Source organism: Callithrix jacchus, chromosome 12, assembly GCF_049354715.1.
Source record: "Callithrix jacchus isolate 240 chromosome 12, calJac240_pri, whole genome shotgun sequence".
Taxonomy (NCBI): domain Eukaryota; kingdom Metazoa; phylum Chordata; class Mammalia; order Primates; family Cebidae; genus Callithrix; species Callithrix jacchus.
The window spans coordinates 71,890,523-71,909,363 of record NC_133513.1 but is presented as its reverse complement, the minus strand read 5'-3'; the positions used below and the strand labels follow the sequence as shown (position 1 = coordinate 71,909,363).

Here is an 18,841-nt window from a genome sequence, read left to right as displayed (position 1 = left end):
AGAAAAATGAGTTTAAGCTTTCCAAAGTAAACAAGGTACAAAAAGCAGCTGAGAAGATAGAACTGTTCAAGATAATAAATACGTATAGGACCACTATGCAGTTATAGCAGATTCATTTTAATTGACATAGAATTTGACTCCTTAACCAAATACAATTCTGGGAATAAGAATAAAGCTATGGCTTAGAATATGACCACTCTGTTTGTATCGTAAATATACACCATATTTTTTGAAAGGAAATCCAGGTAACATTATGTTATAACTTTTATCCTATGCCAAAGACTATTACCTAAAAATTACCCTTCAAGCATTGTTTGAAATGAAAACCACATTTAAAGGTGGTTTGCTGCCTACTGATGAAAAACGAATTCATGTTAACAAACCAAGGCTTTAAATGGAATAAATTATAATCAGATGTTAGATTTAGACCAGCTTTAACAAAAACAAATGATTCTTTTCAGAGATGGAGACGGATGGCTTAGCCCTCAACACATCTATCTTTTTTCAAATGAAGGGTTTTGAGAGAAGGGGATCTGCTTAATTTCATAAAAGTAGGTGTGTGATTTATCAGCAGCAAATTGCTGAGTTTAAGAAATAAGAACTCCCCTAACTCCCGTAAATGTTTCCATAGACCTTCTAAATGAGAATGCTTTGATTTGTAATAACTTGATTATGTAAAGCTATATTTTACAGAAGATTAAAACAGGACCCATTGGGATCATAGACCAGATCCCATCTGAATGATGACCATTGCTGCCTTTGTTTGCATGTCTGTATGTCTTCCATAAACCCCTGGATTACAGACTTGGTCTTCTTGAATGAAGAAAATCCTCCAGTTCCACTGGACACCTGCTGATTTATTTTAGCACTTCAGGCCTCTTGTAATGAGATGTGGCATGAGACAGTCTTGGCTCAACAGGCATCTAATAGATCAAGTTTAGAATATTTTAATGTTAAAATATATGGCAGTGACTGCTTCTATCATCCTTCAATTCATCTTGAAAAGCAGCTCTTTTAGGTTGGAATGAATTGTGCTAAACATTGAGGGCAAATTTGAACCCCTTACCTGCCACAGAGTAATTAAAACAGAATTGTTTCCTCACATTTCTCTGTAATCCTGGGGTTAACGTAAATATAGGATAGATGGCAGTGGGCAACTAGTTAGGGTTATAGAAGGCCAACTTGACTGAAAGTTTGGAAATGAAAATCATTGATTTCACCATGTGATTCCAGTGGCATCACAATGCTTAGACTTACCTGTGAGTAAAATTTACCTGGCATGCTTACAAAAATGCAGATTCCTGGGATCCCACAAAGATTAAAATTCAGTAGGATCTGTAGGTGGTGCCTAAGAACTTGATTTTTCTCATGAGCACTCCACTCCCCCAGTGTATCTCCAAGTAAGTTGGTATGCTGGCAGTCCACTAGAGAGCATAATAGTTGATACACTTGACTTAGTATGTCCATTGAAAAAATATACATTTTGTGATATAGTTGAATGCATTAGCAAGTTAAAAGATGGAAGGATCATACAGGTTAATTATCCATTTGGTAGTTCACTGGTTAATTTTGTGGGGAGGGTAAAATTATACAGAATGTACATTGACAGAGGTGGAATTCTACTTGCAGTGAAAAGTGTAATCTTCCATAATAGTTACTAGGATTGGGAGGCCAGTAACCTTCTGTTGGTACAATTTCTAAAACCATAAAGGAAGTCAATAGAAAAGTGGGAACTAGTTACTCATTTGGTACTTAAATAATTACTTAATGATTAATTTAATACTTAATAGTTAATTTTGTACTTAATAAGTAACTATGTAAGAAGTAATATTAAGTATTGCTGGTATTAGTTAGGCCTGTGGAGTTTTCCATAATGGTTTTCAAGTAAGTTCAGATCTATACATCTGTTATGTACAAGGAAGTCCCTCTTCTTTTTTGAATGCTGTGGGAATCGTCTAATCACTGCCTTTCCATCCATTTGGACTTTCTTTGCTTCTGCTTTCTGACTAATTCTGCACTATCAAGAAGACTTCAAAGCAACAGGGCCCTCCAGATTGTTGCCATGTGGGTGGTTCACTTCATTATCCACTGATATTCCTAGTATGGTGTACACAGTCCCACTGGGGAGAGGCGAGGCAGTGGAACTCCTGAGTCTTGCTACTGTTGTCTTGAGGGCCACAGGGATAAACTAATATTGTCATTGTTGTCTTATAGTCTGATATTTAGACTACTCAAATTTAACCATAATCTTTAAAAATGAAATGTAAATATAAGTACTATTAGGTCATGAACAAAAAAAATTAAGCAAAAGCATAATTTCCATCTTTATAAATCATGAATGAATATTAGTTCATTCATGCTTTTATGTATTTAGAAAAACATATTTAGAATGGTGTCTTAATCTGTTTGGGCTGCTATAGCAGAATACCATATACTGAATAGCTTATAAACAGAAATTTATTTCTCACAGTTCTGGAGAGTGGGAAGTTCATGATCAAGGTGCTGGCCGATTCGGTATCCTTTGAGGCCCAACTTTCTGGTTAGTAGATGATGCCTTCTATCTGTGTCCTCACATGGTGGAAAGCAGGAGGGACCTGTCTATGTTCTCTCTTATAAGGGTGTTAATCCCACTATGAGGGTGCCACCCTCATGACCTAATGACCTCCCAAGGGCCCCACCTCCTAATAGCATCACTTTGGGTATTAGGATTTCAGCATAAGACTTTAAAGGCAAAACATTTAGACCAGAGCAAATGATCTAGGCCAGATTATCACAGTTACCCTTTGTATTCTCTTTGTGGTGTGAGTACTAGGCTTAAATAGCCCTAGAATATTAAAAATCATCAAATACTGTACACACATGGTTTAAAAATGAAATAGTATAAAAAGTCTTACGATGAAAAGACAATACCCTTCCCCACAAAACATTCTGTGTTCCCTAGATGTAGCTACTTTTTATTCCTTGAACTGTTTCTTACTGATTCTCCATTTTCTAAATCTGTTTACTGCATTCTCCTATTTCATTACCTTTAGCCACTGTCTGTTGTATTCTTATATGGTAAAAAGGATTTAATTCTCTACTTTTCTCCTCCTCTCTTTTACCAATAAAGTTTAATGACAAGTTTTAGTTTAACTAGTCAGTATATATTATATTTGTCCTTTCGTGTCTGTGGAGGATTGGTTCCAGGACCTCCTATGGATACTAAAACCTGCTGATGCTCAAGGCCCTGATATAAAATAAGATATTTGGGTATAACATAAGATATTTGGATATAACATATGCTTATCCTCTGTATACTTTAATCTCTAGATTACTTATAATACCTAATACAATATAAATGATATGAAAATAGTTGTTATACTGTATTGTTTAGAGAATAATGCCAAAAAAAGGCTATATATGTTTAGTACGAACATAATTTTTTGTTGAATATTTTTGATCCACAATTGGTTGAATTCACAGACATGAAACCCAGGGAATATGGAGAGCTGACTCTATCACCTATGTTGTTGTGTGACAAGCCAAGGAATATACAAATATTTCTTTTCTTTTTCTGTCAGAATTTTGTTTTTCCTGGAGTTTCCTTGTTTTTCTCCCCTTGAGTTTAATATTTTTTATACCTACCACAAATTCTTTCTAGACTGTGTAATTCTCTCAGAACAATTTTTCACATGGTTAAGATTTCCGATAATTAATCAGTTAGGGTTTTTTTTCCTACAATTTCCTTTTGAAAGTCTGTTGGCCTGCTTCATCCTTTACTGTTTGCCTTCTGGGTTGGCTTCACAGCTGTCATCATGGAAGTTTCTCCCATCCTGGGAATTTCTCCCCACTCTTTTCTATATTTAATCCCCAGTTTCCCATATAAGGGAAAGTGTCAGTTTCTTGGCTGATTTCTTCAATTTGATACATACAACCTCTATTAATTTATGGAATCCAAGTAGTTGGGAGGTAATTTTTTCCCCTTGCAACTTTGCATGCCTGAAAATTTCACCATATCCTTCTACTTAATTGTGAGTTTAGCCAGGTAAAGAATTTTGGGTTGAAAATAATTTTTCCCTAGAATTTAGAGCTTTACTCTGTTGTCATATAGCAACTCATGGCTTGAATGAGAATTCTGACACTATCCTAATTGCCTGTGACTTGTGACTTGTTTTTGTCTCTCTGGAAGGTTTTAAGATATTCTTATTCCAAATGTGAAATGTCAGAAGGATATGCTTTGAATATTGTTTTCTTTCATTCAGCTACAAATTGAATTAACTCTACTAATACGGAACCTTATGTTTTTTGGTTCCAGAAATTTTATAGTATATTTCTTTGATTAAAAAATATGTTTTACCTTCTATGTTCTCTTTTTCTGGAAATTTGGTTAGTTGGTCTTGGATTTCTTAAAAAAGTTATTTCCTCCTTTATTTTATGTATGTCTTGTTCTTTCTGGGAGAATTTTAAAAAATGTTCCAAATCTTGGATAGGATTATGTTATTTTTGTTCTCTAAATGTTTCTCTTTTAAAAGTGTCACGCCACTGTTTTTTCTTTTGGGGTGGGTGCATTCCTTTTTCTTTCTAATATCAATTGTAAGTTAAAAAAATTATTCCAAAATCCGTTCTCTTTCCCCATTTCCCAGCCTATCTTTCCTCATCTTCTCCTCCTCCTTTATCCCCCTTCTCCTCTATTCTCTTTCCCTTGCTCTCCCTCTTTTGTCCTTCTTGTCCTCCTTTCCCTTCTCCTTCCCACTTCCCTCTTCCCATTTGCCTCCTTTACTTTCTTCTCTTTATTATTTCCTCATCTCCTTCTCAATTCATTCCTTCTGTTATTTTGGTTTGCTTTTGCTTTTATTTTGGAGTGAGGCAGTAAAACTCTTTCTGCTTTGGTGTGATTTGTTGACTGGTGGTCCTCACCAGCAAGGGAATGACCTCGAATGCTGATACATTTTATGGTAAATAACTGCTACATGGCTGTCTTATGATAGTACAGCCCCTAACAGGTAGAGCATTGCATCATCCATGGACCTGAATTGGAATATGATGCCCTAGAACTGGACATGCGGAGAACCCAGGAGCAATCATGAACCCTGAGGAAATAGCTGTCCTTCCTGGTTTTCATGGTAGTGTACGGCACTTGAGTAATCTAAGTCACTGACACTGAAGCAGTGGCATTGATACGTGCTATTTAGAAGATCATTTACTGAAGAAAGGACATTTCCTAAAAGAAAAAATCTAGGGTATCATTGGTGTTATACTCCTGGTATTATACAACCCTTTGTGGGTGTTCTGGGCCCTGGACACCAAATGTCTGTATCACTGTTCTTTCTTCCTTCCCCATTCTATGGCAATCATAAAACTACCCCCCACCTGTCCTGCCTCCACTGCCCCAAAACCATGTATTTCGGAACACCTCTCTAAGGAGTGGGACTTCCCCTGGTGAAGAAAGTATCTGCCAGCTTGAGGGATTCCTTTTCACCATTGCTGGAGAGCTCCCCTTCCTCCCCTGGCCTGTACCATCTGGCTCCTTCTAGGCACAGGTGCTATTTTAAGTGCTCTGAGGCATTTAAAAAACAAAATGAAGTTTTGGAATCAGATATTCATGAGTATTCACAGCATTCTCTCTGCCCAGAATTCCCTTTCCTTATGTCCTCATGTCTAAATTCTACATTAAATAATCAGTTCAAAAGTCTGTACCTTAGTTATTCTTTGAATTCCTGTACTTAATTATCTGTGACTCTTCTGTAATGTTTTAGAGTCTTGTTATTTTTATTACACAACTGTAAGTCCTTAGAGGTCAAAGTGGAAGGCTTCCATTTACTAAATGCTTACAGGGTGCTACCTTGCATATTTCAGGGGTAAAACAGAGCTTGATGGAGCCTAAAGAATTTGCCCAGAGTTATGCCATTAGTAAATGGCAAACCTAGATTTGAACCCAGAATTTTCTGATTCCATGAGTTTTATCTGTTCTCTGTGCCTTGATGCTAAATAAATTTTGTGTAAATAAATCAATACGTGATTTTTAGCATAAAGATGAATAGGAGCAGCCCCGATGAAAGCAGGCATGTCTTTTCTTTGCTCTCCCTCAACCTCCAGTTTTGGTGGAGAAATAGGAAAACAGACTGCCCTGACATGGATTTCTGCATATAACCTGAACTTTAAACATGCCTGGAACACATTTGGTTCTGATTTAAAACAAGTTGGCTTGCCCCATTGCCATGTTATTACAAATACAAAATAAATATAAACTTCATTCCATTAAATAACCAGCCACATAAACTCTTAAATAGTTTCATGGCTTTGGGTTGGGCCAAAGATGGATATTAAGTAAATGATTATTAATGTTACATATTTTATTCAAACTGCTCTAATTCTTTTAACCTTCCCTCCATCCCTAAAAGTACTGGCCAACCTTTTCCTTTCCCTCCGCAAAATGTTCTCAGCAGGTTAAGACAGATAGAATTTGATTTCAAGCTGCTGACTCTTAACTATTTGGAAATATTCTTTGTTTTCAGTTCCTCATAGCCTGTGGCTGTGTGCTCTGCTTGAAATTTTTCAATCCTCTTTGGATAACAGCAAAGTTAGTTATTATTCCCTATAGCATTGCTTTACAATGGAAATATCATGTGAACCACAAATGTAATTTTGTGTTTTTTGCCACGTTAAGAAAAGTGAAACAAAACAGATAAGATTAGTCTTATTTATTTATTTAACCTAATATATAAAAGTAACATCATTTCAACATATAATTAAAACATTACTGAGATTTTCACATTCTTTTTTTACTACATTTTCAAAATCCTGTTTGCATTTTATACTACAGCACATGTGTATTCAGATTAGCCACATTTTCAGTGTTCATGAGGCACATGTGGCCAGTGGCAGTCGTATTGGATGGCGTAGCTTTATGGAAGATCAGCATAAGCTCACTATGGTGTATTAGGTATTCCTAATTCCATTAAATCATGAACGTTGTTTACATTTTGGTAAAGGATTAGAGTTGTTTTTCTAAAAAATGTTGACATTATATAAATACCCAAAGTCTTCAAATAGTGTTGTGACCTCAGGCCAGACTAAATGGTGCTTCAGGATTTGCTTATATAAGAAAAAATAGTGTCTGAAAGCGAGGCATTTGACATGGCCAATGTTTCTGTTAATAAGTTGGACTGAAATTTCATTGACATATGTTAGGGTCATCAGTCCACCAGGAAGTCTTCATTGTTAGACCAATAAATTTGAAGTTCGAATAAACCCTTAGCGAGAGTTACTAAGAGTTCAAATTCAAAGTTGCTTAAAGCAGCAAATAATGTAGATGTTCTCCAATTTTTGGGAATATGTATTTCCCTACAATTGACAGCAGCAGATGCTTTCTGACACTAAAATCCCCTAGTTGAGAGAACGCTGGCCTTGGCTTGCTTTTCGTTGGGCCCTGAGTGTGACAGGGACAGCACTATCTTAGATTGTTCTCAGCATTAGAATATTGGCAGGAAAAAGATTTGACATGTGAAAAAAATCCCCTGCAATCCACATTTTGAGAAGTGTGTGTGGTCTGCAGAGTCTTACGAAGTAGCAGTGGTCCCCATTGTTAGACGGATTAGGAATCCTCCCCCTAACCTCCATCATAATCTAATTCTTATTCTGTTAAAATGTTTTGTGGGAAATGAAATTTTTAAAAATAGTCTCAAGAGATGTCTTGGATTATTGGTGTAGTTCAATTATTGGCCTATCCTCTTGTCCCAAATTGCCATGGAAATCCATCTCTTTCTCTCTTTTTTTAAAATTCTGAGCCATAGAGCCCTTTATAATGGGCTAAATTTCTGTTTTATTTCATGTTTCATTTGATGTGACCGTTCAGTGAAACTGCGCTTTGTTTTAGACAGCCTAGAATAGGAGATGTATGCATATACATTTTTCTTTTTGTGGATCACACATTTTGGAGGGTGTCTATTTTGGTCTTCTTTGGCTGGTGTAGTGTTTGGATATAACTCACAGAGGTTTTCCAAATATTAGATTGTTTACTGTTTTCAGCTGCAAAACTTCCGCTATAGGCCTAAATTGTTAAAACGTCTCCCCTGAGTGCTGCACAAAGTCAGTGTTTCAATCTAGAAAGTAGTAAATTGGTTAAAGCCTAAGATCTGTACATCGTATGATGTTACTGATTGTTCATTATCTATCTCTGATATTGCATTAGTCATTCTATCTCCTTAGGCAACTTAAATCCACATTTGATTTTCATACTTTTGCCAATGATTGCTTTATACACTGTGGGCTAAAATGATGCTGTGACAAACCAGTAATGGTGAAACCCTGGTTCATTCTCAAATAGGAAGGAAGGTTTAAAATTAATTTTTACCTGAATTTTTCCTAATTAAAAAGCAATTCCAGCTATTTAAAGATATGCTGAAAAATACAAAGAAAAAGTGATAAAAGTGATAAACAGACCCAAGAATTCTACCACTCAAATAACAACTGTTATTAATATTTTGGTGTTTATCCTTTAGGTCTTTTTTCTAACACATTCACTATGTATCTGTATATCTAAATACATGTTTCTTTATATCTGTGTCTGATATGTACACGTGCAGACTTTTATATAGAATTTGTCATTCTATACATTCTGGGTTTTTTTTTTTTTTTTTTTTTTTTTTTTTTTTGAGACAGAATCTTACACTGTCACCCAGGCTGGAGTACAGTGGCATGATCTCAGCTCACTATAAACTCTGCCTCCCAGGTTCAAGAGATTCTCCTATCTCAGCCTCCCAAGCAGCTGGGATTACAGGCATGCATCACTACTCTCGGATAATTTTTTTTGTATTTTTAGCAGATATGGGGTTTTACTGTGTTGCCCAGGCTGGTCTCAAATTCCTGACCTCAGATATCTGCCCACCTCGGCCTCCCAAAGTGCTGGGATTACAGCCGTGAGCCACTGTGCCCGGCCTGTGCATTCTGTTTTATACTTTTAAAAACCAACTTAAAATTGCATTTTTGACCATGGGAATTTAACTGCAAAAATATAACAATATTTAAGTAAAAATATGAAAAGTGAAGAAGAAAACCATCCTTAATCTAGCCACTGTTAAGAGAAACATTGTATTTATTTTCGTCTACTTTTGATTTTTTCTCAACAGGCTTATTTAATTTTTTTTATGGGCAGGTGAATTTGAATTGTTCACAGTGAAGTCTGGTAATTAGGTAGAGTTAGGGGAGAGATAGCATCTGAAAATTCTCACACTTCTGAGATACAGCATTCAGATGACACTTTTCACTGTTGAAATTTAAAGTTGGAAGTATTCTTCAGTTGGTTATTTTAATGATGACTATGATTTTAATTCTGAAGTGGAAGAAACTTTAAAAATAAACTTAATGACTACTCTTTTCTCAGTTGGTTCTTAGAGCTTTGCATGCCAGTCCAAAGTACAAGATATAATTCATGAATATAAAAAGTTTATCTGAGAGTGTATAGAAACGGCATCTTACACATCTTTTTTGCTGATTCTTCTTTCACTGGAATGGGCTAAGTTGTCAGGGAAACAGTTAACATACAGTTTTCTGGAAGCAGTTAATATATAGAATAAAATATATGGCATAGCCCTTTTAGAATATGGATTGAATTGATACAATAAGTGAATGTTTTAGATTTTGAGTAAGACATTTTTGCATGAGAATCAGGCCACCTCTGGCAGGTGACCTAAAGGCACAGCATCCCTCTTAGTTGCAAATGTGTTGGGTTGTATTAAAAAGAAAAACAATGGAGAGGAATGCCCTGATTCTTTACAGATTTGAAGAATTATATCTCAATTATTTTTATAGTTTGGACTTGGTTTTTTTCTTGCTCATATTCCAAAGGGGAAGAAACCTTATTGTTTATCAAAGTAATGTTTAAAGATATTTCATACTACATTATAAATATGAAGAACATAGTCCTTGCGTGTTTAGAGTTGGCTCCATAAAGCATCAGATCTTATGACAGAAAAGCATTTCAAAATGAAAAGGATATTTAAACAGAAGTTTCCATGTGCCCCAGGAAGAATTTAAAGTCAAGCTCCCCCTCGCCCCTTTAATTCAGTCATTAACTGGACTTACTCTGTAGTTTGGGGGCATTGTAATAGTTTACACCTGTTTCTACTTTTGCTGTTTTTATTGGCAGTGGCTTTTGCCATCCCATATTTCTTGTGAAGCAAAACTATGAAATAAAATATGGCAAAGCATTAGAGAAATTATAATAAACATAAAAAATGAATTGTTCAGCTTAAAATATGAAATGCTTTACCTGCACATTCAGTCAGCCACATTTCAGTAGGTTGAAGTAATTTATTCTCGGAGTTCTATGTCATGAAAATAAAGACAATTGCTTTCATTGGCAGGAATAACCTAGTGTTTTTACAGTCAAGCGAATAAACTTTGGAACATCAGGCAGAAGTTATATTGTAAAGGCAGTTTAAGAAAAACCTGCTAAATTATTATATATGTGCTCATGTTACTGTTGAATAAAAAAGATGAGGGAGTATCAGTGACTAAGATTACAAAGACTCAATAGAAGTATTTTAACCACTGAGTGTAATCAAACTTTAAAGGTCAGGGAATATCATGACATAAATTATGGTTTGGCTCATTTCACAGGTACCATTTTGCCCTCCAAATATAATGAAATTATTTCAATCAAGATATTATCATATGTTTTTTTTTTTTCTTCCAATACAGCTCTCTAATGGTCTCCCTATAAGTGCCCTTTGTTCTTCAGGTCTAACAGTAGCTGTCCAGCTCCAGTGCTGGGTTAGGAGTGAAATGATTATCTTTTCAGTGCATTGTCTAGAATAAGAATAGCTAACATAAATTTGTAATAAGTTTAATTTGGGTAGAGTTGTGACTGTGAAAAACTCTCCAGGAAAGTTGCTAGGAGTACTGAATTTTAACTTTGGCTTAATCTCACCAGTTAGGTTGCTTTGAATATTGTACAGGTCAGGGTTGTAATTTGAATGAGGGGAGGACCTTGCCTATTTTGATTCGTTAGCATGGAACCTAAGCCCTAAGTATTTGTGGAATGAAAGTGTCAGCTTTTCTGGGTCTGTAAAATGAGCATTTTATTTTAGTTATCATTATTTTATAAAGTAGCGTTTTAAATGCCTAATTTTATATTGAGAAAGTAATGTTCTTCAATGATACCCTTCTCTCTCATCTCTCACTTCTTGTAAACAGATTATATTTTGATACTTATGAATTTAAAGTAGGAGAATTAGACTCTCAAATCTGGGCTCAGATGAATTCGTGTTTGGGAGAAGAGAAGACTTTTAGTGAAATGTCACTCTCTTAATTGGCTCTCATGGCTTTTGATAGCTTTGTCTGCTTGGGGTCAGTAAAAATCCTTCAGGAAACATGGCAACCTGGGAATGAAATGAGGATGCTTCTCCCTAGGAAGTACTAATGATTGGGACTCAACACCATTTGCACCTGAGACCATGATCTAGCCAAGAACTCATCAGAGTCTTTTACCAAGGCATTGATGGGCTTGGGAAATAGATACCTCAGTGTTGAGGTAAAATCAGGCTCAGATTTGGAATTTCTTGTACACAAACAGTTGGAATAAAAGTCCAAAGATTTTTGGTCCCAGTGAATGTAATATGCCATTTCAGACGCTCTGCCTGCTGTTTCCCCTCAAATCATAAACTTGCTGAAGGTGCAGGTTTCTGGTTAAATTTTAGTGATAACAGAATTAGTAATAGTTTAGGTCTAACTTAGGAAATTTTCCCCTTTTTATTCATCTGGAGGTTGAAGGGCCATATTGTGAAGGCTGTTTAGTGTTTTGATGGACTTGGAGTGAAGGGGCATGACAAGGTGTGATGTAATGAGTTTGCCTTGAGCAAAATAAGTCTCCTCAAGGAAGTTTCTGTAATAAATGTAGTTGTATGATGAAATTTCAACAGCTGAATTCTAACCCGTGAAGGAATATCTTGTGGTAAAAGGGGTGATTATCTACTTTGCTTGATAGACTTTTGAAAATATCTTGGATTCTAAAAATTTCTTTTCACAGCAGAGTTTCCTCAGTGCCACTAGATATTTTCAAATCTGTTTCCTTCTCTGCTACTTTCATTGCCCTGTGACAGTGGGTATCATTGAGGGTGCCTCTTTTTAAACTATTTTTAGCCTTAGACAAAGACAGCCTGAGTTGGCTAAGTGCCTCCCAAGACACTTGTCATTAGGTTTGGGCACTGACCTTTTATCTTGCCTGGGTGTCCCCTTTGGCTAGGGCCAACCACCTGCAGGGGGACCCCTATGGTTTTATTAATGATATTATGTTAACTTCTGATTCTCTTGTAGATTTAGAAGTGGCAACACTCCCCTTGCCTAGATTTAAGATGGTGCAGCTGAGACCACCTTCCTGGCAGCTAAGTGGGCTATTCAGCAGGCACAAACCCTACAGGTCGTTGACCAGAGGCACCTGTTTGAGCTGGATGTTCATGTGACCACAGATAGTTTTGGCTGGGGCCTATAGCAGCACATGGAATGCTTGAGAATGCCAGTAGGCTTTTGGTCCCAAATATGGAAAGGAGCTGAGCTCCAATATTCATTGATAGAGAAGCAGTTAGTAATTGCATTTGCTGCCCTTAAGGCTCATGAGAGCATAAGCAGGATGGGCTACAGTCATGATGTAGATGACTTATCTGATAGCAGGATTGGTGCATTCATGGTTGATGACCCCCCCGCCCCTGGACTGGGATGGCACAGACATTCACTTCTGCAAAGTGTGGCACCTACTTGGAGCAGCAGAGTACGCTGAATACAAGGCCCTTAGCAGCAGAGCTACAGGAGGTCTGCTTAGATCCTGTAGTCCTAATGCAAGATAAGGCCACGGGGCCTGAGGCACCCCTGCATTCCTGATGAGGTATGATATACTAATGGGTCTAGCTGGAGTGCTGCTATTGCCTGGACTGCTGTCATGGTCCAGCCGAGTACTGACACCATATGGTTTGATAGCAGGTGTGGACAAAGTAGCTAGTGGGCTGAAATCAGAGCAGTGTGAATGTTGTAACCAAGGTGGTGACACCTGTGATAATCTGCAGTGATAGCTTGGCAGTTTATTGAGGCTTAACCTTATGTTTAACTACCTAAAAGTTAACAGAAGTGGCTAGTTCATCACTGGCCCATATAGGCCTAAGCCATGTGTCAAAACCTATGGGAGGAAGGATGACCTCCTCCGACCAGGTATGCGGACCAACAGTAACCTGTCGTTCTCTGCCCCAGTGCTCCTGAAGGAAGGGAAATAAAAACCTGGCTTAATATATAAAGCAACATTGGAGTAATGTCATCATGGGGTGGTTGCCCACCATAACCTGGAGTTGTTGCTTCCTGTATTACTGCTGTGGACTCTGGGTCCAGGGTTCTGCCCTGTGGGCATGTCTCCCCACTAGAAAAACTCCCTCTGCCTAGGGGGTGGAATGGAAGGCCTATGTGTTGGACCTGAGTGTCTGAGGCCTGTGTGCCCAGAGCCTATGTGTAAAGCATGTGTGTCTGGGGCCTGGCCTATGTTTCCAGAGCCTATGTATGAGGTCTGTGTGTTGGGCCTGTGCATCCAAGGTCTGTGTTGTGTCTCCCTCGGCCTAGGGGGTGGAATGTAAGGAAAATGGAGGTGCTACGGTCAAGAATAGGCCGAGGCAGACATTCAATTCAGCATGAGTCTGGAGTTTGGAGCGCAGGTGCACAATTCCACTCATTATATAACCACAACACATGAGGTGCATTAGATGATCACCTATGTGAGCTCGTGCTTGGCGGAGAGCCACTATTGTCTGTAAAAGGTGTAATTACCCTGCTGATGCTGTACATAGGGCTTGCGCCTGGGTTGGCTCGTGCCAGGTTTGCACCATGGTTTGCTCCCAGGCTCACTTGTGCCGAGAGAGAATAAAGCCATGTCACAACTTCCTGTGATTCCTCAAGTGTTCTTTCAGCTGCTCACCACTCATCCACCCACTCCCCTTGGTCCTCGGCTTGGGCTGGAACCTGAGACTTGGAGTGGCACAGTGTCTGGGTGCAGTTCATGCTGTTGATGGTGTGGAATTCATGCAAAAAGAAAAGTTAAAAAGATATTAGCATCAGAGGTTAGTTTGCTTTTGCTGCTATAACAAGTTACCACAGTGTAGTGGCTTAAAACAACAGAAATCTTACGTTTTTGGGTCTAAAGTCTGAAATGGGTTTCACTGGGCTGAAAGCAAGGTGTACTTTCTTTCAGGGCTGTACTTTCTACAGAGGCCATATGGGAAGATCAATTTTGTTGACTTTTCCAGCTCTTAGAGGCCCTCTACAGTCCTTGGCTCATGGCCTGTTCCTCTGTCTTCAAATCTTCATCCTCTCTGATCTGTCCTTTGTTGTCATGTATCATCTCTCCTTGTGCTTCCATTGTCATATCACTTTCTTGTACTCTGAGCCCCCTGCCTCTTTCATTAAGGACATAATTACATTGGGCCCATCTGGCTAGTTCAAGATAATCTTCCTATCTTTTTACTCAATCACATTTACAAAGTCTCTTTTGCCAAGTAAGATTCCAGGGATTAATACATGACCACCTTTGCTAGGAGTCATTATTCAGCCCTACCACACGTTAGAATACATTTTTTAAAATCTTTTTTAGCTCTTGGTTTTTTTTTTTTTTTTTTTTCAGATTGTCCTTGGGATTTCCAGAAACATGTATTCTGCAGTCTGTTGTTTGAATAAAAATGTGTTGGTAAAAAATACACATTTCTATAAAAATAGAGAAGGTGTCTTATATTTAACTGTAAAATTTAAGTTTGGTGAGAAAAGAATTTAAATACTTTTATTTCTTTGAGGGCAGAAAGTATTTCTCAAGTTTTGAACCTTTCACTGAACAATGTCAAAGTTATGGTAGGTGCTTGTCAAAACTTGCTAAGTGACAAATGTGATTCTTAAGTGATTGCTTTGCCATATTTCTTGGGTCTTTAGTCATTTTAACAAGTGCTCTGGACGGACGGACACACACACACACACACACACACACACACACACACATGCATGTACTACACACAAACATGGCCATACTGAGATATTGCCTAGCAGATGTTTGGTTTACTGTGGTCTTCCAGACTTTAATTTCTAGTAGTTCTCGCTTCAGTACCTTTCTTTGTCCTGACCGGACTTTTCCCATTAACCACTCCACCCTACATCTGAATCAGAGTTCTGTTTGGCTTAGAAAGATGCAGTCTGAGTCTCTTGCAAGCAAGATGCTATTGGCTCTCTATTGCTGCTCTCCTGTTAGTCAAATTCTCTACCCCTCAACACAAATGAATTAAAAATGTTCATAAAATACAAGATCTAGTACACAGACTGAGAAATGGGTTTGTCCTGTATTTATAGGCTACCATTTATCTATAAAAATGATGTTCAAATATAGTGATCTTTTAATTAATGTTACATGCAGTTTCATTGTTGGCTGTGACCTTCACCCTTACTGTTCTCATGCTTTTTCCCCCCCTCTCTTTGTATATATAACTGAAGGAGCGAATTAAAAGTATATGATGCCAACTGAAATTCAAGTAGATTATATAGTCATTATAAAGCATAAAATGGAAACAGCTCTGAAGTAGGCCATATACTTGAGCCGCTTGCTGACAAGGCAGCCTCTTGTGCCTGGGATTGATCACAGATAGGAAGAGCTTGTAATGCTACAGTTGATTACTTTGATAGTTGCGTTTATTCATATAGTTCTTTATGAAAGGAAGAGATCACTTTCATCATCTAAGTGTGTAGGGGTTCATGAGTCTTTCAGACAAAGCAAAAGAGTGTCAACTAATCTAGAGATGTGTAATTGATGGATTGGAGTGCTGTTCGTTACGAGTTTTGCATCCCAGTGAGGCACTGAGCCATGGGAGAGTAGGGCTGGCATCTTGTTTGCTTTTGCATTCTCGTATCTGATGTTTAAAAATTTTTTGAATGCATATATTGAAAAAAGAAAGTATTTTAAATGTATACATTTTTATTTACAGCTGCTGCTGAAGGGAAAGGCAGAAGTGGGGAAGACTTTTTTCAAAAGGTAAGTTGCCTTTTACTCTTGCCATGGTGATAAATAAGAGGAAATAACACCTATCTCAGCAGCTATCCTAGAAGAACACTCCTCTTCCTGTGGAGGAGAACAGGTTTCTGTACAGGAAGGAGCTGGAAAAGAGGGGATGCTATGTGGAACTTAACCATTCCAGGAAGTCTCCTTCCCAGGAAAATCTAATTAAATGTTTGCTTGAAGGCAAATAAACAAAATGTAAGAGGGCTCAGACGTGGATTCGTTCATGTGGCATCATACTTCATTTGGTTGGCTTGTGACATAGGAGGGGTTTATTATGCAGGGTGAGGTGTACTATCCTATCTGATGAATAGGATGGGAGGATCTTTTCTAAACGTTTTTAAATTAAAACCCATTTTAAAATGCTCTACTGGCCAAATAGAATATGCTAGACTACCAGTTTTCCACCCTTGCTTTGTAGGCTCAGGCTGTTGCAGTTTAGGTACTGTGCCCCCTGACTTGGCGTTGTCTGACATTGGTTAATCTCCAACTTATACTCAATACCTGAGCATTTCAGAATGCCCTGGTGTTAGCTGGGGCAGGCTTAGCAACAAGGGTAAGACAACGGAAGACAAAAAGCCTGGGTGCAGTGGCTCATGCCTGTAATCCTATCACTTTCGGAGGCTGAGGCTGGCGGATTACTTGAGCCCAGGAATCCAAGAACATCCGGGGGCTGAGCATGGTGGTATGTGCCTGTAATCCCAGCCCTTTGGGACACCAAGGCAGGCGGATCACTTGAGGTCAGGAGTTGAGACCAGCCTCGCCAAAAACCTGTCTCTGCTAAAAATACAAAAATTAGCCAGGCATGGTGGCAGATGCCTGTAATCCCAGTTACTTGGGAGGCTGAGGCATGAAAATCCCTTGAACCTGGGAGGGAGAGGTTGTAGTGAGCTGAGATCGCGCCACTGCACTCCAGCCTGGGCAACAGAGCAAGACTGTCTCAAAAAAAAAAAAAAAAAAAAAAGACCAGCCTGGGCAACATGGAAAAATCCCACCTCTACTGGAAAAACAACCCCAAATTTGTTGAGTGTAATGGCATGTGCCTGTAGTTCCAGCTCCTCTGGAGGTTGAGGTGGGAGGATCAACTGAGCCCATGAAGTTAAGACCGTAGTGAGCCATGATTGTGCCACTGCACTCCAGCATGGGTGACAGAGTCAGACCCTGTCTCAAAGAAAAAAATAAAATATAAAGAAAACAAATAGTAGAAATCATAGATTTCCCATGGGTTGGCTATGATGGTAAATATAGATGCTATCTGTGGAAGGATTCTTCTTCATTATTCTTTAAGTCACAGATAGATGAAAAAGTATATGCTTCATCTTTGTGATTTCAGACATTTTAAAATCTGCATCAAAATGTGGTGTATATGATCATAAAGGACTTTCATTCCCAGATTTGCTAATATTTCTCACTCTTTGCAGAGACATATATACATTCCAGCAGTTTAAATGGAAACACATGTTTGAATCCAGGAACATGTGTGCATCCCACAAACTATGAGTTAGAGTCATAGATTCTATTCTTGGTCACCGATTAATGAGGTCTGTGAATAACTAGATGGGAGTACATTTTATTCTCTCATTTTTTTCTTTAGTTCTACAGGAAGTGTCTTTCCCATAGACAAGTGTCCATATAGGATTTGTATGCTCATCCAGCAAAAAACCTGTAATTTCGAAGACAAACAGCCCAAATTCCAGAAGAGTCATTTTTCACTGTTTTGACTAGACAGAAGTAGACATTCTGGTTCATCTACAGTAGAATGAAGTCATGGAGAAATACTGAATTGTCCTTCAGGAACTTGCATGCTGTCACACGTATTCTAGTTTTACATAATGACATTTGGGGAAACATTTAAGGACTAGTCCACATTACTGCTCACTAGCATCTTTGAAGAAATACTTTTCTCTCTCTAAACTAATGCAAATATGAAGGATCTAGGCTTATTATTGGGATGTTTCTTAGTTTTTTACTTTGAGGTATGAAACAAAAATTAAAACCTCTCTTTAGCTGAGTTTAAAGTTCAGCTCCTCAACTTTTCTAAGCCGGAAGGATACCTATCTAGCTTCATAATGCCTCTCCCTATATAGAGATTTTAGCAGGAGTGTGGAACTTTCATATGTAACTTTATGGTTTTTTTGTACCATAAAAATATATGCAAAAGCATACTAATATGACTAAATTTTGCTCTATTTAATTAATTATTCTTATTAAAGTTTTTAAATTAGAAAATAATAAAATTAATTTTAAAATATCTTCCAAAATAAGAATTAGTATGCTTCCAGAAAGAGCTTACATTTCAGTTTAACAGACAGAAAGATTGTCAAACATATTATCTCAAGCTTAAAGCTATAATAGTAGTTGTTGAGCTTATACACTTCTCCCGTTGAGTCAAAGTTATTATTTTTTTTCAGAGATCTACCCAGTTTTCTACACCCTGTTTTACTACATGGGTTTGAAATGATTTATTTCCCAAACACTTAATAAAGAATAAAAGGTAAAAGGCTAAGATGTTATGGCAAAAAAAAAAAAATACCCCAAAACCCCAACAATATAGTATCTCAAAGAGCACAGTGATTTGTTGTACTCTCACATACCATTCCAAGGAGAGTCTTCCAGCTGTGCTGGTAGCTGGGTCCCATCCTGTCAGTCAGTGAGCCAGGCTCCTTCTAAGACATAGCTGGGTTGTCCCTAAGGCATGGCCTTCATCTCCCTTGTTGAAGCTGGGTCACCACCATGTCCAGGTGTGAGCTGGTGAGGGAGATAGAGTGTTGAATAGAGGGAAATGCCATGGGTTATAAG

At 37.9% G+C, this 18,841-nt stretch overlaps 1 protein-coding gene across 12 annotated transcripts in view; it reads left to right on the top strand.

Annotated features, from left to right (window-relative positions):
- Positions 1 to 18,841, top strand: part of BICC1 (BicC family RNA binding protein 1) — a 318,114-nt gene that overhangs the window by 74,024 nt on the left and 225,249 nt on the right. For 11 of the 12 annotated variants that reach the window (XM_078345931.1, XM_078345934.1, XM_035266223.3 and 8 more), the window contains exon 2: positions 15,972 to 16,018. The exons of the other annotated variant lie outside the window; for it this stretch is intronic. In XM_078345931.1, coding sequence (XP_078202057.1) covers positions 15,972 to 16,018 — 47 coding nt within the window. The remainder of the gene's footprint in view (positions 1 to 15,971; positions 16,019 to 18,841) is intronic. 12 annotated transcript variants of the gene reach the window in all.